The sequence below is a fragment of the Lissotriton vulgaris genome, chromosome 2_1, assembly GCF_964263255.1.
Source record: "Lissotriton vulgaris chromosome 2_1, aLisVul1.2, whole genome shotgun sequence".
Taxonomy (NCBI): domain Eukaryota; kingdom Metazoa; phylum Chordata; class Amphibia; order Caudata; family Salamandridae; genus Lissotriton; species Lissotriton vulgaris.
In genome coordinates, this window is record NC_141687.1 from 329081791 (window position 1) to 329107086 (window position 25296).

General features: G+C 44.4%; 1 protein-coding gene across 1 annotated transcript in view; it reads left to right on the forward strand.

Moving 5' to 3' along the window:
- Window positions 1–25296, forward strand: part of ZSWIM7 (zinc finger SWIM-type containing 7) — a 631194-nt gene that overhangs the window by 275179 nt on the left and 330719 nt on the right. Inside the window, exon 3 of the mRNA XM_086958540.1 lies at window positions 13255–13276. Within this exon, the coding sequence (XP_086814666.1) occupies window positions 13255–13276 (22 nt within the window). The remainder of the gene's footprint in view (window positions 1–13254; window positions 13277–25296) is intronic.

The following is a 25296-nucleotide window of genomic DNA, read 5'->3' on the forward strand; positions in this document are numbered from 1 at the left end:
CACAAATCTGGGGTGAATCCATCATCGTTCTTTAGCTCACTTCGCCACCCCAGTTCAGACACAGCTATATGCAAATCGGTCTTGACCCTGTGCCTCATGGGAACAGTCCAGCCCGAACTGGGTTATTCACAGGGGAGAATACTCCGTCTCCGCCATGATTAAACCCCTCCAACGGCCCTGTGGCATTAGGGCTGTTGAAGGCAGTCCTCTAATTCCTCCCACCTAATTTAGATTGTCGGAATTAGAGGTCAGTTTTCAATGCTCGTTAGCATCAAGAAAACCCTGGCAGTTAGGCACAGTGAAAGCTGCTAAATGCTCCCCTTAAGGGGGCCATTTTATGTTTTTATTTCAAAAGGAAATTTCTGCTCCGGATTTTCTTTTTGAAAATAAAAAAGAAGACAGTTTGGTGCAGGGCTCCTTACTGTTGACGTGGCCCGCACCAAACTGTAAACAGCATTGATAGGATCTGCTGTGGCGGCGGTTTCTGCCAATGTTTTAGAAATGACGGTCAGCGTGGTGATCAGTTCTAAATCAGGCGGGCGGCATCTCTGTCAGTGTGTCGGAGTAATTTACTCCATCTACCTGGTGGAGAAACAGGCCGCCCCTCAAACAACTAAATTAGGTCTTAGTTTGTTTTCTTTCTTCTGATCTCTTAAGTAAAGAAAACGAAAGCACGATACTTGTCTCTATCTTGTTAATAAAATTTAAACGTTCTGATTCGCGAGTAGGGATAAAAGCTGTTTGCTGCTTAAAAGCAAACATTTTTTTCTATATCTCCTTTCTCTTTTGAATCCTGTGCTATCTTATATGGAAGTTTGGTGTGACACTGTGTCCTAGAGATGTTGGACCTCTATATACATGAGCTTCTGGTCAGACATGTGCATCCATTGCTGAGTGAGAACCCTTAACAACAAGGAAATTTGTAAGCAATTTTATACCACCCTCCGTTCTCACCCACCCACCCAAAATAATGAACAATTTATCAACACTGACATCCTCTACTTGCTGAGCTCACATTGTGAAAACTGAATCAGATTACGGTCAGCGATTAAAGTGTTTGAAAGCTAAAAGGTGCTGTGAATCCATACTAGTAAACCCAGATTGTTTGCTACAATAAGAGTTAATTAACCGCCAAGTGTGCTCCACCCCTAAGCCATTCTTAACAGGTTGTGGGGTACAAGTCTGTTTATGTTGCCCCTTAAGGAGTGAACCCCATCGGTCAATGTTTTTAATAACATTGTTAATGTACGGTTGTTCCCTGAAGTTTGAAATTGCTAGAATTAATTTCAAAAAGAAAATAGGGAGCAGCCTGTTTTGTGCCTGTGCATACTTTGGGTTCCAAGTTACTATAGCTGCTTTCCATATAATCTGTTTGGGAAATAGGGGTGGAAGAAAATCTTGAAATGTTGATGCCATTGTTCTCTCCCTGCCAGTGATACCCCTCTTTATTTCCATTCTCATCCAAACTCGGCTTCAAGATGTGACACACATCGAAGGGGCACAGAGATCTCTATTGGATTCTCTTGGGTATAAAGCTATTGGGGCAACGTTACAAGGAGCTAAGGTAAAGGGTGTCGGGATCCTGGTCCGGAAAACACTATCGCTAGTTGCTAATCAAGTCAGAGTTTATATTTTAGGAAGATGGGTTATTGTACGGTGTACTTTAGCTTCTAAATTTGTTTTTACAATCTGCTCTGTCTATGCTAGTAATTTGGACGATCCAGGGGCTATACTTCAAGTAAGCGAAGAACTCGTTCATTGGCCGCTCCCACTTGTTCTGTGTGGCGACCTGAACCTAAACTTACCCAGCTCATGGGAAGCAACTAGGACATGGGCCTATCAGGGTCGTAAACCAAAGGTTTTTCGTGCACTACTCGATTTAGTCAGTACTCATGGGTTAAAAGATGTCTGGGCCTCTCTGAAACCGGATCAGTTTGCCTTTACTTTTTTCTCCGCTCCTCATTCGTCTTTTGGCAGATTAGATTATATTTTTGTGTCTTCCGCCTTAATTCATGATTGTTCCATTGACATTGCCCCCCGACTCTTGTCTGACCATAATCCCCTTATTTTAACTTTAGATGGCTGTGGGAACCAGGAACCAATCTCACATTGGACTTTTGAAAAAGCACTACTATATAACAATAAATACCGAGATCACATGCCTAGATGGATGCAAGAATTCTTGGCTATAAATATTGGGACGGCCTCTACTGCGGTCGTCTGGGACACCCTTAAGGCTGGCATTCGGGGCGAGACACTTCGATTCTCTATCCGGAAGAATAGAGAAGAGAAGGCACAAACTAGCTTGGCACAGGGGCGGGTGATTGAAGCAGAGAGAAAACTAATTCATGCGGTCCAGGCCGGATCAGGAATTGAGGAGGCACAACTGGCGGTTATGGTGACTAAATCAGAGATGGGTGCAATATTAAAAGAAAAAATATCTTTGAAATGGGCAGCATCTAAAGAAAAATGTTATGAATTTGGAGAACGTATTGGCCATCAACTCGCCATCGCAACCAGACAGCAGCTAACGACTAACACTATCAATACAATAAATATAGACAATGTAGGAACTACTGACCCTAGTAAAATAAGGGATGCTTTTAGGATTTATTATAAGGAACTTGACACAGAGGACATAGAAGGAACTAATATGGACATACAGACCAAAATCAAGGAATATCTAGACAGCTTCCCTAACTCTAAGCTTAATCAGAATGGTAGAGAAGTAATGGAAATGACCCCGACCTGGAGCGAGATTTTAATGGCACTTACCTGTCTTCCAGATGGTAAAGCGGCTGGGATCGACAACATTCCCGTAGAATTTTATAAGGTTTTTTCATTACAAATTAAAGAAATATTTACGGCGGTGGTTAAATCAATCTTTGAGGGTGCTAAACCTCTGGAGTCGTGGTCATCCGCTAAAATAGTTATCTTTCCTAAAAAGGATAAATCACCATTGGAAATGTCATCATACCGACCCATTACTTTGATCAACACAGACTCAAAAATCATCTCTAAAATTATCGCCACTAGACTTTCTAGTAATATTGAATCTATTGTATCTATTTGGCAACATGGTTTTATACCAAAAAAATGGACCACAGAACACATCGGCGGCTCAATCACCTTATTCGATGCCGCAGAAGTGTCAGGAGACCCGATCTCGCGGATTCTTTTGGACGCGGAAAAGGCGTTTGATCGGGTCTCTTGGCAATTTCTATGGGCTGCTATGCGTCGGATTGGTTTTGGCCCAAAAATATTGCAGGCAATTCAAGCACTCTATGCAGCTCCTACTGCCAAAATTCTCATCAACGGCCAACTGACGGAGCAGATTGAGATTACAAGAGGGACGAGACAGGGGTGCCCCTGTTCTCCCCTGTTATTCGCTCTATACATCGACCCTCTGATTAAAAGATTTGAGCTAAGCCCTTTTATCTTGCCAGTTAGCAGGTTCGGCAGGAATACAAAAATCATGGCCTATGCCGACGATCTCGCAATCATCACCCCTGATCCCGAGACTGCTATTAGGGCCCTTGAAGCTGAAGCACAAGAATTTGGTTTAATCTCTGGTTATGCCTTGAACAAATCCAAAACACAGATAGCTGTAAACCGAAAGATAAGTTGGGTAGATAATAGGGTAGTTAAAAGGCCAAATATCTAGGAGTCAACATCGTTTCTGATCTGGACTGTTTAGTTACCGAAAATTTGACCCCTCTTGACACCACTATGGAGAAGTCACTTCGGAAAATAGCTAATCTACAATTAACTATAGTAGGAAGATGCAATGTTTTAAAGATGACGTATTTTCCTAAGCTTCTGTACTTTTTCCGGACAATCCCACTTATTTTTAATAATCAAACATTAGCTCTGTTTGAGCGAAATTTTTTCTCGGTTTATATGGGCATATTCACAGCCAATGAGAGCATTTAGTCTCCTCTCCCTTTCTAGGGAAAGGTGAGGCTGGGCCCTCCCTAATTTAAAATTTTATTATTGGGCGGCTGCATTACAACACTCCTGTGAACTATTACATGAAGAACGTGCCTTAAGCCCCTCAGGATTGCCTTCCCCATATCTTTTAACTCTGGGAGAGAAGGTAAAAGGGTGCCTCTGGCGTCAACTGGAACTCAGTTACTTCAAGCGAGTTCGATTTAAGACTTTGCTTAGCGCCTATCAGGTCTTTAATAATATCTGTAAGGTGTTTGGAATATCCAAATTAAACTATTATACTCCGATCAAGTGCAATGATAATCTGCCCCTGATATTTCAGAATACATATATCCGATATTGGTACACAACAGGAATTGACAAATTAAGGTATTTATTTGGGTCTCGTCATATTCGCCCGTTCCCAGAACTTCAAACTGGTTATAAATTGGGTGATAATCAGATCTTTCAATATCAGGCTATTGCGAGGTATTAAATGCACAGAACTGGTGGGACTGCTGGCTTTACAACTGTTGGATTCATCGATAAATTAATGAATCCTAACCTCCCCAGGATAGGAAGTATTTACTCTATTCTGAATGGACAGCAGACAGACGATTTGGACAAAACTGACGCTAAATGGCAACTTAAGCTGAACGCTTCACCAAACGTTTTTCCTCAGCCTTTGGTCAAGCTCAAATATTTCTTCTTTCTTCCAAACTGCAAGCACAGTTTTATAAGACTGCTTTTTTTTTTTTGTATATTACACCCTCCAGAGTTGCTAAATGGTCGTCAGGTTCTGGAGCAAACTGCCCGCGATGTACAGTATACAACGCGGATATAGTACATATGTTTGCTACCTGCCCCAATCTCCAGCCACTGATACAAGAGGTACAAACATTTTTGAGCAAACTATTATCTTTCAATGTTCAACTTACCCTATGTACGATTATGTTAGGGCTATATGACCAGCTAGATCCAAAGGCTGGAGGTGCACTAATCTTCGTAGCAATGGCTATCTTCAGGATATGCATCGCCTCTTATTGGAAAGATCTGAACCCTCCATCGTTTGGCCAATGGCAAGCAAGGCTATTCGCTACATTTAGGCTGGAGTGGGCTATTTACGCAAAGAAAGGCCGAAGGGCTAAACAAAGGGGCATGTTAGTCTGGGGCCCCATGGCTAATTGGCTGGAGGCTACAAACATCTAAGCCTAAAGGGGGCGGCGGGGTTTTTTCTGTCTATCCCTAACTTCTTCGCTCCACCTCAGTTTCTTCTGCATTCTGCACCCCAAATCTTTCCGGGTGTACCAGCCCGCCCAGTACCTCTTTTTGTTTTGTTAGATTAGACTCACTCCTAGGCTCTGTTTTTCTTTTTGCTGAAACTATATTGGTTGCCAAATTAAGAGATTTAACCTTGAATATGCAACTTGAAAGAGTAATTGGTGTACTGCTGGTAACCATACGCAAACATATGATGATTTCTTTTCGTTTTTGTAACCTTGGACCCGGGGGGTGGGGGTCAGACTTGTAACTTGTTAATTCTGACTTTGTAAACTGTCGAATCAAAAATAAAAACTTTAAAAAAAAAAAGATGTGAATTGCAGGTTAGGAGCAGCAGATTGTCCCAGAATACTAACGTTTTCTAAAATGATTTTAAGCAGGAAATGCAAATGGAAGAATTGATACCAAATTACTTATTTCACAAATTCTAGAATGCACACTTGTATAGTTATATTTCGTAATTTATTGTTCAGTTTATGTAGTATAGTTGTTCCCATTTTGCATAATTTATGAATTTCACATGCTTCTTTTTAGGATTCCCTTGTACAATATATTCTTCTAGATCTATTTTTTATTTGTTTTAATTGCTACCAAGTTTGGTAGAGTTGCCATTAAATTTACATTCACCTTTCCCCATAGTGCATCTGTGCACTGTTCCCTTCTCCAGTAAAATGTTTCTAGTCTTTTATATCCCTTAGAATTGCTACCACATTTACATAATTTTCTACTTGTATACAGCACTCTCACAGGATTCTCTTCCTGTGGCTGTTCCATTATTTGTTATTCAGGCTGCAAGGTAATGCATCTGCACAGTCCTCGAATATCCCTCTGGGAGGCTCCTACTGCCTGAGTGGGAAGCAGGTATAACGAAAATCAAATAAACGTGACCTTTCTTTTTAGCACTTTCATTGTTTGTAAATTCCGAGAACTATCAGGATCAACACGTTTCATAGTTAACAAAGGAGGCATATATTGAAATTTAACCCAGGGCCACTGTGTGTGTGTGTGTGTGTGTGTGTGTTGAGATGCCCATCCGCTCTCCTTCAACAATGGTACTAAATAGCATCCTACTCTTTTCACATCTTTCAGTAAAAGTAAATATTGCCCATTAGCCCATTCTATTTCGAGCACCTTCACTAATCAACGCACATTCATATATTTATTACTAGAGTATAAATGCCAAATTCCATGTTTATTACCACGGTAGAGCGAGTTTCACCTTAGAGGAGCACTGTTTATTGTCTCACAGATTGCGTATTACATCTGTTGTACACAAGGTCCTTCTGGTCACAAGCCATGTTCAATGTGATTTTTACCTCACTACATTAATTTAACCCCTTGCAGCTGTTCTTTTTTTAACAATAAATCATGAAAATGACCATTGCTTAAACCATACATGTAGATGTGCAGATTGCAGTGTAGTGTTTATTACTATTTTTGAGTGAGTGTAGCTGCATAGTGACCCACTCGAGGCTTCGCCTCTCATAAGTCATGGCCTCTCTCCACACTCAACAGTGCTAACAAATAGCGTGTTGAACTCTGCGCAACTGCAGGTAAATAAACACACCCATAAAAACACCCACACATGCAGATACACGCACACTGTGACTTTCGGAGAATGGCACTATGTGGGTGTTTGTTTGAAAGAAATTAAGAGTCGTGAATCTTGTTTAGTATAGATTGATTTACAAGACTATAACACTATAGCTGTTGTACAGAAATTGGGAGTGGGCGTGTTGTAAATAGTCACAATAGCAGACTGAAAGAGCAAGGGAAAAGAACAGCCAGAACACTTAAGCTCATAAAACAAGTGGCCTAAATCCAAGCAATAACAAAAGTGCCAGTGTGGGATGTAAGAATTAAACTGATCTATAGACACAGAGATGGATGGAAAATGACGGTGGCATCAAAACAAGTGACTATGCATTATGAAAACTCTAGAAGCAGCATGAATACATGGCGACCTTGCACGTGCCCTTTTTTATGCTTCACAACCTCTTCTCTTGCATACTACAATTTAGCTTTCCATTTCACCTTAAATTCAGCTTCTTCTGTCTGATACACAAAAGCATCCACTCTAACATTTCTCCCCTTATCCATCTTTAAGGCCCTCTCTCCTACTCTTCCTCCCTCTTATTGAAACTCTTTCTACAAGTGACCCAAGGCTGTTAAATCCAGGTCCTATTTGATCTAGAAAGTTGTGTTGCCAAAGTCAAATATTTTAATTATTTTCGGCATCCCTTTTGATACTACCTTGCGTTGGGGCCACCTTCTGAATTTAAGCTCTCTCCAACTTCATAGATCGGTAGAAGCAATCTGTTTCGATGAACAAGTGGAGGAAAATATGGTTTATTGAAGATACACAATCGAGTGTGTCCTCCCTCTCTGCCAGTTCATGAGTAACTGCCAGAAGATGGAAGGCGACTGCTCACACACTATTGGACTTACCAAGCCTGACGTTCCAATTCCACAGAAGGAACATTACAACACAACCTTTAGGTTTGCCTTAAAGTTACGCCATAAACCGACTCCTATCCTGCCGGTCTGTAACCAGCTTCCATCCCTCATGCATTTTGTTCTTACCTGTAGGAAATCTGCCTTTTCTGCAGGGTCACTTTGTATTTTTTGCTTTTTGCAGGCTTCAGAACACTGTGCAATTTACCCCTGCTAACCAGTAGTAAAATGCCTGGTTTCCCCCTTTAAATATTGTGGAATTGGCATACTCCTAAGTGGCATATTTAACTTGCCTATACGTCCCTAGTATGTGGTAGAAAGTGTACCCGAGGCCTGGAAGTTAAATGCCACTAGTGGACTGGAGTATGTATTGTGCCATGGAATACAGTGACAGTGCAAACATAGCTTCAGGCCTTCTAGGTTAACCTGACTGGAGCAGTCTAAAAACTGCAGTTTGACCTGTCAAAATAAACCCTTTTGAAGGGCCAAAACCTCCCTTTTAAATATTAATAAGTAACTCCTATGTAGGCCTACTAGCCCCCAAAGGCAGGTTTCATGGCATTCAAATTTAGGGCATTTAGTTATAAAATGTTAACATGCCCTTACAGCTGCCAGCACCCAAAAGTTATTTTTCACTGTAGCAGACCTAGCTGTCCAGAGTAGAAAATAAGCATACAGATTAAAATCCTGATATTGTACCTCAGGAATGGGGCCAGACAGAAAAAAAATTATACAACTATTTTTAATAGTTTTTAAAATCCAATTAAATTGTGAAGTCACGTTTAAAATACAAATTAAGAAATAAAACTGTTAGAAAGCTAGCTTTTTCCTGCCTGAAGTTCCCGGATGCTAATTTGCATTGGCTTTCTAGCTTCCCCTGCCAGTAAGTAGCCTTGGATATGTGTGAAATGCCTCCCAGGAGCAAGCAGTAGGCTGACCTAAATGTAGAGAGATGACTCCTATGAACTTCACAAAATATACAGGATGGGAGGTGTGGACATCCATTTGACAACTACAGTGTCAACTTCTACTTGAGTGTCAAATGCTGCTTGGCAGGTCTGCTCGGTTCACATATAACACTTGGGGAACATTTGAAAGAGGAGAGAATAGGATTCTAAGACAATCCTTGTGGATCGGTTGTCTGCTAGTACAAAAGAAGAGTCCTTCATCACCAGACTTCCGACTCTGGATTTCTTGTGGGTACAGTGTCTACCTCAAACTGGATTTTAGTATTAGATGTTGGAGGATATGAAGATTACCGTAGTAAACTCAACACACACACCCATTCCTCCAAGTTTAGTGTGACTGAAAACCTTTGCCATCTTAAAAATGCCCAAAGTGGCTTAGGTTGGGTTGGACTTGGGAACCTTTACCCTAGTTAGGGCATGCTTAGGAGTCATTCCCACCAATTAACTCATGCCAGGCATAAATGTGGCACCTTCATGCAGGCACTTAAGAACACTTTCTGAACCCGTGTAGGAACAGAAGAGGAGTGGACCCTGCTATCTGTGACCTGAGAGGATCCCTGAAGGACTGGACATGCTCCATCTTATTCCCCAAAACAGGGGTCAGTTTACTGGCCTCCTGGGTAAGCTACAGGGCCATACCAAGCAGCAAGTGGTCTTTTCCTGGAATTATCCAGCTAACCAGTGGCAACTCGACTGGACCCTGGGCGCATTGGCTTTTGCCTGACAACCTGTGGGTCTCTAAGTGGGCCCCTGAGTTCCTAGGAAGTAGAATCTTTGATTATGATGCACCTAATTAGTGTGTCCAACCCGCACTCCATAGTGGTCAGCCTTAAATTGCGCCTAGGTCCAGGTTTCCCATGAAGAGTTACTTTATCATTGGCAGTTTGTGCTTTTTGGCACAATTTATCTCTGGTTCCCCTTATTAGACTTTTGTTAATTTGGTGTCATTTGTACTCTGCTTTTCTAATTTGGGGTGACAGACGAGATGCTAGACTTGGTATCAATGAAGTCATGAGGCCACATAAGGGTCCGAGTTTTACAACTCTCCAATTAAGTCTGAGATATCCACAGAGATCAATCCCTAAACCTCTTTGGCCACAGTACTTCTGAAGAGCAGACATAGTGACCTACTCTGGGGGAAAGGAGTTGCCAACATAGGATTTATTTACTTATTTTTAGCCCACTGCTGCTCCCGAGGTATTGACACTGGGCAACTTGTTTTCTGCTCATTTTGTCTGCAGTGCCCTTTATCCCACACGGCCACTGCTTCTGTACTGGGTGACCATATGTTGATAAGATTCTCATGATGGCAGGCCAAGTGAATGCATTATCCATTTCCTGCTTCCACACACTCAGGATGCTCAAGAAGATCATGAAATGGCCCCACCAACACTCGATGAACCGTCACTCAAACACTCACCACCAGCCGTCTGGACTACTGCAGCACACTCTATGCTAAAATTAACGCTCAACTGACCAGGAGACTCCAGACAGTACAAAAGTCATTGGCCGGACTCATATTCGTACACTGCACTCACATCACCTCAAAAAACTCCACTTGCTCCCAGTCTGCAAACAAGCACTCTTCATATTCCTCACACACATATACAAAGTATACAATAAACATAACAACAATAGACGTAACCTGACACAATGACCATTGTGGCACATATACATTTGGTCCCTGTGTTGGAACTTTAAACCAATGTTACGTTATGACACGCTCTTGAAATACTGTTGCTAGAAGGCCACCAGCTGATATGTTTAATTTTATTTTTTATTGCAAGCACGCGCTGGTCGCATTTAGGCATCAATATTTTTTTTTCTACTGTCAGAATTAATTTGTGTATGCTTGAAATAAAGTATTGTACAGGATTGGATTGCATGAATTCAAAATTTGCCTATGTGGCAAAAGCAGTTTGTCCAGGAGTGGTGGCGAGATTGATGATGGATAGTCCCATGCACATAATAAAACAGGTGAGTATTGATTTTTAGTATTTTATGACTTTCACAACTTAGGACCTTATTTAGGCCAACGTGGACTGCCTCTTTTGGATATGAGGAGCATGCTTGGCAGCGATGTTTAGGCTGGGAAACAAGCTCCAGCCATGGCAACTACTTTCACAGCAATGAGGTTTGCTGCCTGTGTTGGTGTGTCTTAAATCTCCTGCATGGCAAACTTTCTTGTTTAAAGAAAACAAACTCCCAACCGAGCAGTATGATCACCGCTGTGATCCGGGAGTAGGGTGGACCCTAGGGGTTCCTGCCTGAGAAGCTAGAAGCCTCTGCCCACCATGACGCAGCATTCGCCCACCTCTACATAGAGTGGAGGAACTCAGGGTTTGGTGGGGCCTGTGGTAGATTTGTGCCCGGGTGTCAGCCCATTTCTGCTGTTAGCACTGCCTAAAACAAAACCACCTACTAACCACCAGTTGGAAGAGAATATGGTATGATGGCCTGAGATGCCGACTTCGGAGATGAGGAACCGGCTTCAAGTCTGGGCGTCGGCTCAACATCCTATGATTCTGCCCAAATCACTTAATCTCCATTGCCTACCATAAATGAATGTGTCCTCAACTGGTGCTCACGAAAAGCGCTGGTGTTGATGATCAAGTGCCGGTGCTGAGCACCGAAGCCACAGACTCAAATTAAGCACTGGTGGGGCAGAAAGACTGCCAGTAAAAGCCATTCCTCCCGCTCCACCTCACTCTAATTCAGGCCTTCAGAGTTTTGACACTAAGATTCATTCTGGTCGTACCTGTATATAGCTTTAAGAATAGCATTTTATAGAAGCGTTTTCATGTGGCACAGTGCTACATAAATTCAAAAGCATGAAGAAAAGCCATTTTATTTTCATTAATGAGCAACGAGTAGGCATTAAGATAATAATGAACTCAGTAGGCTCCCATTAGCAATTACAGTTTTGACCCTAAAACAAAAATCATCTATCTCACGCACAGTTTATTTTAAACCAATATTTTTAGATCTGAAGTGGTCGCATATCTGCCACCCCACACAAAAATGTGCCTTAAAATCACTGTTAGGGCACATGGATCAGCATTTTTTAATAAATCATTGTCTTAATTTTATTTGCGTCACAAAGTCAAGGTCAAAAAGGAGGTCAACAAGTAATTAATAAAATGGCAATAATTCAGCTAAGTACTAGCATGGTATTGATGTAATAAATCATGACCACTAGTACAGCTAACACGTGGGAGGGTTTGAGGTACAATATGCTATTGACACGAATTACTTTTAATATCACTTTTTATTTGTGGTACACACTGGTGGTCACGAGTCTGTCCCCATACCTAGTTAGGTGGCCTCGCCAATCCTCACCTTGGTCGCCCTGTTTCCCCAGACTTTTATACATTTACTGGGGCACGCCTGACTCTAGACCCCTCTTTCAGGGCCCATACACAGTCCATGCCTCTTGCCCATTCTTTGAGCACTGGCACTTCAAGGCTAACACATTTTCTGGCTATGTCTCTTTTTGCGACTATGAGGCTACGATTGGGGAAAGATTTTTGGTTCTCGGCTCCATTGGACTCCTCTAATACCCCAAGGAGCATACACCCTTATTTCAAGGGCAAACCCTGCCAATGACTCCTATAACCTATGTGTCACTGCCCCCCAAACCAGACTTGATCGCCTGCATTATATGGATGAAGGTGCCCCGCTTCCCACATCTGCATAACATTTGTCAGTGTTGCGCCTCCCAAACCTATACATGAGTAGGCTTATGTGGCACCCACTTTGTAATACTTTGAGTTGAATTAGCCTGAAGCCAGCCTTGAACGAGCCTTCTATGGGAGATGAAGTGCCTCTTGCCACATAAAGCCTTCGAAGATGCCTACTACTAATTCTTATGTTCTGTTCAGTTTCATTCGTTAGGCCTTTGCATGTGTTATTCATTAAAGTGGCGAATGTAAGCATGTGCTTTAGAAACTATTCACTAGTGGTGCGTTTTCTGTCCCTTCACTATCGTGCTAAATGCATGCAACAAGAGTTTGTTTAAGCTGTAGATATCTGAAAGGCTGAGTTGTGCAGTTTGTATTCTGTTTGGAGATGAGTGAAAGGGACCATGCGTTTATCCCTCCAACCTGGTTCAGGGTTGAGATCCCTATATTTTACCACCCTTTCAAGCCAGTCAATGTACCCTCAGTGGTGTTAGTCTGTTTGCCAACCCCTTCTCCCTATTACATGTATGCCATGTTTAGTCACTGGCGTGATTGGTGCACCCCCATGTAAGGCATGTGAGTAGCCCTCGGGATCCATTTTATGCCCTTCCATCCTGAAGGCTGGCTTGTCTTGGAACACGAAGGCTCAGCAACTAAGGCGTGTCCTGCAGTATACATATATAATAATTTCGGAAGTGCTATAATTATCTCATCATTCTTGGTTGTTAAATTGTGCATTTGAATTCCCAATTAATGTCACTTTTCAGAAGAACCGTCAATCTGCATATGTGAGACATGTAAACAATGTTCCTTTTGTATACCTTTTTTTGTCGCTCTAGTTCAGCATTTGTTGGACTTCAAATGGAATAGTTAATCTTGCTTTGAGTTGTGGACCACAAAGCTAACTAAGAAAGCTAATTTTTTTCTCTTGTTTTTTTTTGCAGTTCCAGATGAACTACTCTTAGCGTGAGTACTTTAATTTAATTATTTGTTTATAGATGTTATCAGTTCAGCAAAGTCAAAAGCTAACAGGTGCGAGATCTATTTACCTATCCATGCCCATACATGTTTGGAGTTTACAATGTTTACTTCCAATGCGTTATTGTGACATTTAGGCCCCGATTAGTGGTTGAGTGGAATCCTCCTTCTGCTGAATCACGAGTGAGCTGGGCTTCAAGCACCCGAAGTTACTTGGTGGGTGCAGGGCCGGCTTTAGCGCTGGTGGCGCCCGGTGTGACAATCTTTTTTGGTGCCCCCCCACATCCCATAATCGCATCCTCGGATACTGTCACTACCACCGGGCAAAAGTGCCTCTTCTCTTTCCAATCATAAGTTATTTCTAAACACAGTGCCCCCCATGGTCTGCCCCCCTTCACAGATCAGCGCCCAGTGCAGCCGCACCAGTTGCACTGCCCTAAAGCCGGCCCTGGGTGTGGGAATAACACACCGCGCAAATCTGGCAGGAAGAGACAGCGGGAAATATCCCATTGGGAAAGGGTGCACTGAAGCACGGCCTTTCTCTGGCCCCGCCCAACACTCAGACAAGGCATGGGCAGCATATCAGGATCCGCCTGCCAGTCACACTTCCCTCCAATATCTGCGCTATACCCCTCCTCCACCTACCGCTGTACGCCAGTTTTCACCCCCCTCACCCTCCACCCAACATTTACCATCTGCTCAGAGCAGGAGGTAAACGTATGCCTTAAACCCCAGGGGAAATTAAAGGATATACCATGGTAACACTCCCATTAAATGAAGGGCTATGCATTATTCCCGATTCTGTGGGCTTTAACCAGGGCTTTAAGTAGGTTGAAAAAACTGTAGGGTCTCTCAAAGGGGGCGTGGTCAATGCAATTAAGTGCGTGGCTTAAAAACACAGAAGCTAAAAATCTGTGTTTAGCATAGTGTGCCGCACGACTTGCATTTTGCTGTTTCTGTAATTGCATCTTGATATCTGATGCAACAAGTAACATCATACCCACAACAAGTCATGACTATTGGATTTGTCAATGGTTGTTAGTTGCATAAGATACATAAGCAGCAACTATGGCTTGTTGTATATAATATTGAAAAAGCTTCCACTTAAAGCCTTGGTGACCACACAACTGTGTTGCTGTGCCTGAGTTTCAAAAGGAGAAGGGAAATCCAGAGAGAAAATGACTATTTAAAGGATTTCCCTTCCCCCTAGAACGTTCACCTGACATTAGGTCATGCCGTAGCTTCTTCACTAGTAAGAAGAGAGCAGTTTGATCACACTTACATTGATGTGCCTGCTGTCACTGCAGTCCGAAAAAAGCGGACTGCCTGTGTCACGACATAAAACAGAGCCCGATAGAGACCCGTTTCGGGGCCCCCTATAAAAAACTGCCTGTGCTCAGACTCGTGAGATCCGGCCCACTTAAAGCCCTGGCTTTAACTCATCTTTGTACAGTAAATTCTTAAGCAGCGCTTTCCTAACTCTGAAGTGTGCCAGAGATTCAGGAGCAAGCTGGCATAAGCTGAGCCACCGTTCCCACCCTGGTCTGGAGTTTGATTGCCACCTACACGCACTTCATGGCAGACCCTCTGGCTGCCATCTGCTTGTGTTCTTGCATACGGGGCATGCTGGATTACCCCCACCCCCTACACTGGGGACCTCAGAATAGAAGCAAGGTGCAATTAAGAACTATGCAAGTAAAGCACAGAAAGCCCATGGTCTGCTCAGCAGTTATGGTATGTTAGTTGCATTTGTAGAGCGCACGGTTACCCTGGGGTGTTCTGGCACTAGCACTGGTTGCTGGGGGAAAAGAATGTATGCTACTGCGCAAAGAGCCAGGCCTTTAACCCTTTCCTAAATTAGAGGAGATCAGGGGCATTCCTGAGATGGAGGGAAAGCTTGTTCCATGCTCTGGAGGCACAGTTAATGAAACTCCTACCTCCCTAGTTGACTCTTTTTTAATGGGGGGACTTGAACGTATTTGGCTCCTGAGGAGTGTAGCTTTCTCCCCGGGACATACCAGAGGAATTTACGCCTAAGGAAGTCGGGTCCAGCTCAATTGATGGCTTTAAACATGGTACAGAGTGCCTTGAAGCGAACTCTTTGTTTCACCGGGAGCCAGTGAAGTTACCTTAGCTCCTTTCTCAAGGAAACAAATGTAGGAGTTCCTGACAGCACTCTTGCCACTGCATTTTTGGCTAGTTGGAGGCGATTAATGTGCTGCTTTTGAGCATGGAGATAAAGGCCATTGCATTAATCCAGATGCGACATTATAAGAGTCGTAATCACTGTCTTGAGGCTATTTTCGGGCAGGAAGAACTTAATTTTCCTTATAATCCTCAAGATTAGAAAGCAAGCTGAGATCACCATGCCTATTTGGTTACTCATGGTGAGCTTATTGTCCAGCAGTACCCCCAGGTTTTTTGCTTTCCTTGTGGGGGGGCATACACCAAGATCTTCTGGCCACCAGTCTGGTGTCCACACACGTGGATTGTTGCCGAACTTTATGACCTCGGTCTTGGTAGAGTTCAGTTTTAGGCAATTAGAGGTCATCCAGTGCGAGATGGCCCCCATACAGTCATGGAAACGTGCCCCGGTTTCCATTTCCCTCCCTTCCATCAGTGATAGTACTAATTGGGTGTCATCAGCGTAAGAGGTGAGTTGGAATGCCAATGATCTAATGACACCAGCCAGGGGTGCCACATAGATATTGAAAAGCATTGGGCTGAGACACAAGCCCTGTGGCACCCCGCATGGAAGGGAGAAGGGTTCGGAACTGTTACCATCCAGATCCACAGTTTGTGATCTGTCGGTTAAGAAAGACTGCAACACTTTCCATGCTGGCCCTTCTACTCCTATATCTGACAAACGGTCCATCAATACTTTGTGGTAGACCGTGTCGAATGCCGCGGACAGGTCTAGCAAAATCAGCACGGCATTGCCACCCCCATCCAAGGCCTCTCTGATTTCCTCAGTGGATTTAAGTAAAGCGGACTCCGTGTTATGCTCTGCTCTAACCCATATTGGGAAGGGTCAAGAGAGTTGTTGAGCTGCAGAAACACACTCAGTTGGATATTCATGGCTTTTTCCAAAATTTTGGCCGGGAAAGGTTCCATGGTAGCCTGCAGCTATCCCATGCATGTATTTGTTTTTCTTTACTCGTATCTCAGCACCAAAGGTCACGTGCAAACGTTCTCCATATGCAAACTGAAACTGCCCTTTAACGTATTCCCTGCTCGGTCATTATGAAAAAGTATATGCATCTTCCAAGGCAGTTGGAATGTAAGTTACATGAATGTTCGATATTTATAGGGTGGGTTGTAGGAAGTGGGTGGAGTTTAAAGCACACTGCTTAGGAAAGGTGAAAGGGTATCTGCTCATGGAAACACTTTTGTCGAAACTCCTACTTCAATGTCTTTCCATAGAATCAGAATTTGCAAAAGCAGCCATTTGAGGTAAAGGCTGCTGCAGCGTCTGGTTTCTAAAAACAATCCGTGTATGAAGCATGTGTAGTGACGAGGAGACAAGCAGCAAGTGGGACCAACTTCTACCTCCTTAACTTGGACCACAAAACATCCGTCATTCAGACTAAAACCTACTATAATATTGAACCCAAGTGTTGCTATCTTTTGGAGGCAGAGATGTCCCTTTATTTGATCCTAAACACGTCCCTAACACGGATCACAAATATCTGTTTGCTTGGCTTGGCTTGGCTTGGCACTGGCATACAGTAGTGGTAATTGCAGGATAACTTGGTGCCAGCCCGCGGTGGGTGTTCCCTCACAGTTTCACTGCATAGCAGAGCTGTGCTACGGAAGCTTGGAACTGGTCTCTGTGGGATCGCCGCATTTTTCCCTAAGTTTGTTCCTGCCAGAACCCTTGGAAGGTAAATGAGAGGAGGACTGTGGGAATGAATATGTCTGGGGTCAGAATCTCTGACTCTAATGGTGTGAGGACAGAGCACTAGCACAGGCCCTGGAGAGGTCAGGATGGGAATAGAAAAAGCAGATGGCAGCCTAAACATTTGCAAAACAAGCTTTAAGGAAGAAAATACTTGCCATTAAAAGGTCAGAGAATTTTGAGTCTGCGATACACTAAAGCAAGCCTCTTTGCAACCAATCACATAGCTCTGGAAGACGTCTACTGTATTATGAATTATTTACATTGTTGAAGTTTATAGTGGGAATCTGTAATGCATAGAAACAAAAATAACTCTCCGCCTTTTCACTGCTCTGCCAACTTATTGCTGTGTGAGAGTGGTTGTCTGAAATTTGGCAGACCGACAGTAATGAGTAATACCAGAGCGCTCTAATAATCCACAGAGCGTTTGCACCTTGGCCTGTGACAGTGAGAACCCACTGCCACTGCCACATGAAAGAGTCTCAGCCCTGCACCAAAAGGGCCTTTAGTAGCGGCAGGAGGCACTGCATACACACAGTAGCCTGTAAATGTGGTGGTAGGGTATACTGTTGTGGTTATCTGCCCACGTGCAAGCAGAGGTGCCCACCTTGTTTCACACAGGCAGGTTTAGTTCATTTGTGGACTGGGATATAATCAGACCAGGCAGCAAAGCTTCTCCCTATCCCTAAAACTTTAGGCGTATTCTCTCAAAGTCATTGATATGGATAGTTAGAACGGTAATGGCAGTGAGACAGTGTTAAAGTCCTAGTAACCTACATTTGCACTAGGATTGAACCACAATGTATTTGTTTTTTTTTGTTGAGTTTTATATAGGGTGAACTTGACTCGAGGGTATCCAGAGCATTTTACAAGGTCTGCATAAGATGTATCTGTGATCTGCCAGTGAACCAAAATTTCATGAGCTGAAACAGGTCTTTAATTTAGAACACACATCTGGAGAAAATAGATTTCGAAATTAAAAGCATGCATTCCCAGAGAATGTTTACATCCACAAGCAAAGTAGAAAATGGGAGAAAGATTTTGCGCTGGTTCATTCTTGTTTAGGTTTCTCCTCATGAATGGAGAGTCCAAGTTCTTGGAGTTGTGGAACATCAGCAGTGGCCAAAGCGTACAAGTGAAGTAAGGAGGAGATAAAAAGGGGCAAGAACTGTGCCCTGCTGTGTCCAAAATCGCCAGCCCATGATTAGTGGGAAAGGACTCTTTATGTAGGTGGTATCATATGTTTTACAGATTGAGGTTTCTCCAAATTACTCCTGTTTCAGATGACCACCGAAGCAACTAGGGTGGCAGGCAAGTGTGATAATTATTCAAAACCTGTTTGTCCAAACTTCAGAAACGTAATTTCCCCCCCCCCAAAGATTGCACTCTGAGACATACAAAGTTGCCAATAACTGGCCATATATCCTTTTCTCTTTGGAGGGCTGATGTTTCACTTCTTATTTGCAAGCTAAACAGTACGAGACTCTAATTGAATCTTCCTTCATGAAAGGATAATGAAACATTTCCTAGCTAGCGTAACGGAAAGTTTCAATTCTATTAAGGACTCGGAGGCGAGGATTATGCTTTTCTTTCTTCACTTTATTTAACAGCAGCCACTTAGAAGTCAAACAACTACTATTCCCATGAATCAAAGGGAATAGGCAACAAAAAACAATAGAGTGTCCACATATAGACTGTCCCATGCAGAGCACCAATCAGGAGTCCCCAGGGTGCTGATAGTCCTCTGTCCACGTTCATGCTTCCTCTTCCGTCACTCGGTCAGCCAATAATTCAACAACATGCATCTTGTTTAGTGGAATCCCCTGGAAAATTAAGAGAAGGTGTAAACAATTAGAGTGGCTAAGGGTTAACCTAAAGAAAGAAATCGGCAAGCATGAACATGATCCCAACAGACACATGAACATAGTATAACCTTAACTTGAAACACCTTACTTACCCTAGTACGAGGGAGGGAAGGCGACAACAAAGCTGTACTCTGGGTGGGATAATCCTCACCTCCGAGTACTTAATAGAATTGAAACTTTCCGTTACGCTAGCTAAGAAATTTTTCATTCTATGTCAGGACCGGAGGCGAGGATTATGCTCGTTTAAAGCTTGCTTACAACCAGTTGATCCATGTTAACAACCGGTTTGAAGTAAAACCGCTTAAAGGTAGAGTCTGACAACCAGTCCGCTGCATTGAGGATGTCTTCAAGACGAGCTCCCAGGGTAAAAGCTTTGGAGGCCATAGCCCCTATTGTAGAATGAGCCCCGCTTCCTGCATAATCCAACGGACCCAGTGGGCAATAGTGGGGGAGAACACTGCCTTATGAGGTTTTTTGAGTGCAATGAGCAACTGGCGTTACCCAAGAGGTCTCAACTCCTCAGTCATTTCTTCATAAGCTTTAAGGCAGGACACTACACACAGCTTTGGAGAGTCCAGAAAAGCAGGGTAGGAGATTGACGTTGTCCCACACTTGGTGCGTCGACATATAGTAAACGTGACACCTGTGGGAGAAAAAATCCTTCCAGAAACATCCAGGGCCCTAACATCGGATACCCTTCTGCAGGAGATAAGGCAGAGCAGCATGGCTAGGTTCGCTGATAACTCTTTCCTGGAAAGGAACCTATTTGGTTGCCAGGACTGAAAGAGATTCAAAACTCTATTAACATCCCACAGCTGAGAGTAACAAGGTTCTGGGGGGGAGTGAGAGCCGTATACCTTGAAGGAGGCGGCAAACCAAAGGATGTTCCCCAACAGGGGTACCATATAACAAAACATGTCCCACAGAAATGGCCGACCTAAAAGTATTGACGGTCCAATAAGCAAGACCATCCTCAGCCAAGGATGCCAAAAAGTTTGAAATATTGGTCACATCTGTTCCAATGGGATTGAAACCCCGTCGCAGACACCCAACGACACCACTGTCTCCAAGTGGATCGATACCGTTTGAGGGTGCTGTCAGTCCAGGCCTTGGACAAGAACGTTTCAGCCGCTCCCGAAAGGCCCGGGACCGCCCATCGTCCCCTGTAATCCTCCACGCCATGAGAGCCAGATAACCCTGCTCTATCAGTGAGTGAGGACGGCCCTCTGGATTGAGAAGAAGAGCCGGAAAGAGGGGGGGGGGGGGGGGGGGATTGGAAAATCCCAGGAAAGTTCCAGAAGAACTGGAAACCAAACTTGAGACCTCCAGATCGGCGAGATGCGCACCACGGTCGCTGTCTGGCGACGAACCTGGGCTGACACCCGAGTTATCATTGCAACTGGGGGAAAGGCGTAACCCGCTTCCACAAGCCAATTCTGCAGGAACACATCCGTCTGTTCCGCCAGAGGATCCGGCCTCCAACTGCAAAACCTGGGAAGCTGGTGATCCAAGCGAGAGGCATAGAGGTCCACCAAAAAAGGACCCCAGAGACTCTGGAGATCCGCAAAGACTCCTGGGTGCAGCTTCCAGAGGCTTAGGTCGTGAAAGTGACTGGAGTGGAAATCCGCCACTTGGTTGTCCTGGCAGGGAAGGTACTCCGCCGTGAAGGATATGTGATGGTCCAGGCAGTATTGCTAAAAGTTCGCCGCTAGATCCAAGAGGGCTCTTGATCGCGTGCCTCCTAAATGATTGCTATACCGGACCACGGAGACATTGTCCATCTTGAGAAGAACACAGGACTGCACCGAGTCCTTGGTCCAGCATTTGATCACGAACGATCCAGCTAAAAGTTCCAAACAGTTGATGTGTAACTGTTGTTCTGCGGTAGACCACACACCCCCTGTTGTGAAGGCGCCGCAAGTCGCGCCCCACCCAGGTCTGCTCGCGTCTGATTCGATAACGATATCTGGAGCAGATCCGAAGATGGCGTGACCATTCCACGCCTCCATGTTGGAGAGCCATCACTGAAGCTCCTCTCTGGTCTCCTCCGTTAGACTCACCTCAAAGGAATAAGGGTGGCCTTTGCAAAGATGTGCTGCTTTGAGGCGCTGCAACGCCCTGTAGTGGAGCGGGCGGTTAAAATCGCCTGGATAGAGGCCGACAGGAGGCCCACAATCTGCGCCAACTGTCAGAGAGAAATCTGAGCCATGGATAACGCTCTCCGGATCTCGTGGCGAATTTTCGTGTCTTGCGAGAAGGGAGACTGAGAGTAGACTCCACGGAGACTGTTAAGAAACCCAAGAAAATTATTTTCTGGGAGGGGGACAGAGTGGACTTGGACTCGTTTATCACGAACCCGTACTGAAGGTCGACTGCTGTCTGCAGCTGCCGCGAGTGGGTCCTGGGATCCTGCGCCATCAATAGGATGTCATTGAGGTAAACGATAAGCTGTATGCCTGACGCTCGAAGGCGCTCCACAACTGGCCGCAGAACCTTGGTGAAACACCAGGGAGCGGAGGACAGGCCGAAAGGCAGAGTGGTGAACTCGTAGAACTTCCCTCACTAAGGAAACTGAAGGAACCGGCGACGGGGAGGAAAAATGAGAATGGCCAGGTAAGCGTCCTTGAGGTCGAGGCGTGCCATCCAGTCGCCCGACCTGAGAATGTCCCAAAGGAGGTGGATCCCCTCCTGCTTGAAGTGGCGGTACACCAGCCACTCGTTGAACTCCGTCAAGTTTATTACCGGACGTTGACCTCCGTCCACCTTGTCCACCAAGAAGAGGTTGCTGCGGAAACCCCTGGGGTGAGGCCACGTTTCCACAATCGCCACCTTGAAGAGAAGGGCCTGGACCTATTGATCGATCAAAGCAGCTTCTGCCTCGGAAAAACAAAGTGGGCGGGGAGGAGTTACCTGCAAAGGAGTTCCCAGAAACTCTATATGAAAGCCCTGTACAGTATGCAGAACCCAAGCGTCTCTGGTGACAGAAGTCCACATTGGGAAAAAATGCACCAGGCGGCCCCCCACTTTTATAAGGGAAAAAGGGAGAACACTCACCAGAGGAATTGGAGCCGCCTCCTCCTTTGCCACCACGGTACTTGCCACGTCGTCCCCGGGTAGGATAGAAATTTCCAAAACTGGCTTGATCTTGGTATTGTCCGTGGTTGGAGCCTTGCCCTCTGGTCCGATTTGGTCGGCCGGACGAGGGGCCCTACCTTGTCTGGCCCCCCGGAAAACCAGAGGATGAAAAACATGTCGAATGGACATTTGCGCCCTGTCCAAGGAGGTAAAAGTATTCACCGAGCTCCTTGATAAAGGGCTCACCAAAAAGGCCCCCTTGGGCCACTGGGCCCGCCTAGGTGTCCGCTAGATGCGTTCCCCAGGAATATCACCACCCTTTGAGCCCATGAGGAGAGGTGGTCCGTGGAAATGAGGGAGCCCGACACCTTCGCTTCTTCTGCCATATCCAAAATTTTGGTGGCAGGCCCCAAGACGTCTAATAAGTTATTTGACAGGCACGCCAGGACCTGTCAATACCCTACTTGGGGTCCTTGACAATCTTTTGTAAAAAGGTAGCCATCCTGGGGTCAATTTCAGGGGTGGCAGCAACTTTCCCTTCTAGGGACGGGTGGGGGCACTTGCCCTAAGGCAGTTCCTAGTGGTAGGTTCAAGAGGGCGACGGATTCTGCTGGCCACATACTGGGCGACTTTTTTGGAGGGGGCCCAGTCCGAGGAGCGCGGGTGGAGGACATTATCCGGGTCCAGCATGTCCGCACATAAGCTGGTGTCACCAGTAGGTGCTGGCTTCAAAGGCAACCAGGGACGGGACTGTTCAGGAGAGGTGGCTGCGTCCCCCGGATCCCCGGGGTCCCCGCCAGCAGAGGTGGAGGGCAAAGGCGATGACGCTGGAGGGGGGATGAACGGTGGAGCACAATTGGCCAAAAAAGCCTGCTTAAGGTGAGAGAAGGCATCTGTACTCGTGCCAGTGTCTCTAGCCCGCTTGGGCGGAGGGGGTTCAGATTCAGTGTTAGAAGCACCGGCAGAGGTACCTGCAGAAGGAATCTGCGTGGCTCTGGCCAAACGTTCGCACGACTGATCTATCTTGCGTGACAATCACTCCTCAAGAGGAGTCATGGCCTGCTCTACAGCCTTGTGAATAAATTCATCCACCGCATCGTAGAAGTCATCACCCCATGGAAGGGCCGCTAAGGGGTCCTCTTCCCAATGCTCCTCTTGGTAAGTATCGTCATAGGAGGGCTCCATGCTGGATATATATAGGGTAGCAAGGGCCCAGAGACAGCTCACAATAGAAAAGGCTGGGTGTCAGCTGGGATGTGGGTGAGCAGTGCTCACAAGTAAGGCTAAAGGCCTGGGACCCAACAGCCCAGATGCGATAAAATTATGAAGGGCAACCTGCTCTGAAATGGTCCCTTAAATGAAAGGCTACAGACTCTGTCCCCAGAGCGTTATTGGCCTAATGCAATACTGACCCCCACAGCCGTGAAACAAACACTGCACTTCTTAACAGCAGGTACAGACCCTTTATGGGCGTTCAAGGGGGCGTGAGGCCAGACAATAGAAAACCTGCCTGAATACAGTGCGCAGACCTTGATTTATTCGGATGCTAATGAAGGTTTTTTCACAAGGTGAGAGTTGAGTACAAGGAGGGCACAGACCTATATTTTCAGGATGATTAACTTACTCCTGCTATGGAAGATGCTTCATTTCCCCATTTGCCTCCCACCAGTACATTTCTTAAAGCTCAAGTATCTGTAGTGGAACTGGTGATGAGAACTAAGCGGGACAAGAAGCTAACTTTCCAGAGCCTATTTATAACCCTGCGGGTAAGATCAGGTACTTTGTCACACAGTGGCAAGCCCAAGTAGACTTACTGCACAGGAGTTATGAAGCTGGAAAAATGTATGTTGCCTGAAATGGGAAGAATGCTACAGAACTTGCAGCAAGAATTGGTTGGAATCTAAAAGGGAAATGTCACCCATGTGAATAGATTTGCCGTATTTCCGGGTCAGATGTCAGAAATATTCCTGTCAGTACTCAGCCACTTTATAATACTGGGATTATTAGTACACACCCCCTCACCATTCTCTTCCATGTTTAGGGAATGATAGCGCTACGGTTCCTGTATCCTTATTCTGGTTCAAATTGTCGGAATATCGCAATGCCCACTCTTGTAGCCCAATTAAAATGTTATCCGTCTTTGTCTATCCTATTAGCAGTACCTGAAAGATACTGGAGCCATTCAAACCTAAGGTTATATTTAGAGTTGGCAGACAGGATGCTCTTTCAAAACATGGTGGAAATCCCATGTACTGTGTTACAGGTAATATATGCTATAATGCACTTGTAGTGCAGTGGATGGGACAAACACCACATTTGTGATGGAGAACGTATTCACAGAACTATAAATATGGCCCTTCGTGTCTTCCTGACTCAGTAAGATGTTCATTTGTTGTGCAGACTCTCCGCCTAAATCAATAAATTTTTACTAGACCTGCTAGTCTAGTAACTTGAAAAATCTACTCAACCTAACTGTAATATTCTTGACCCGTAAGCAGGTCTCAAATTGTGTGATCCTATGCTAATATTTTATATTATCGAACTGCTTTTTCTTCATTATCACCTTCATATATGAGAGTTCAGCATGTCTGCTGTACAAAAAAACCTATTTTTTATTATTAAACATTTACTCCATATGTAATAAGAATCAAGCTCCCATATTGGGTACGCATGCCTCTTAGTTTTTATCATAAGGGAGAGGGCAGGAATAGTTCTCAGTTCATGTTTAAAAACTCACTTTTATTAAATATATTACTAAATCATGATGTGTGCATTTACAGACCACTCATTTTCCATTGAAATGATCACAAACTTACCCACTAACATGCAGTTTTACTGATAAAATTATTTAGTGTTACAAACAATGTTTGTAAATTGGGATTCAACAAAAATATTTATCATTTTCACATCACCAAGTGTTCTGATTTGTTTTCATCCTATAAAAATCTTTTTTTCGGTGACAGAAATACAAAAATATGCCTTCATAGTTACTAAAATATCTTTTGAAATGTTTGTACAGTGCACTTATTAGCTATTTCAATGTTGTGTTTAAAAAAAGACTGACACCTTACAGCCTTTCATTTCACAAGCTTTACACAGCATGATTGTCACACAATTCACTTTACAAACTCCTCTAACTTTACAGTCAGAGAAAGAAAAGTAAATTTAGG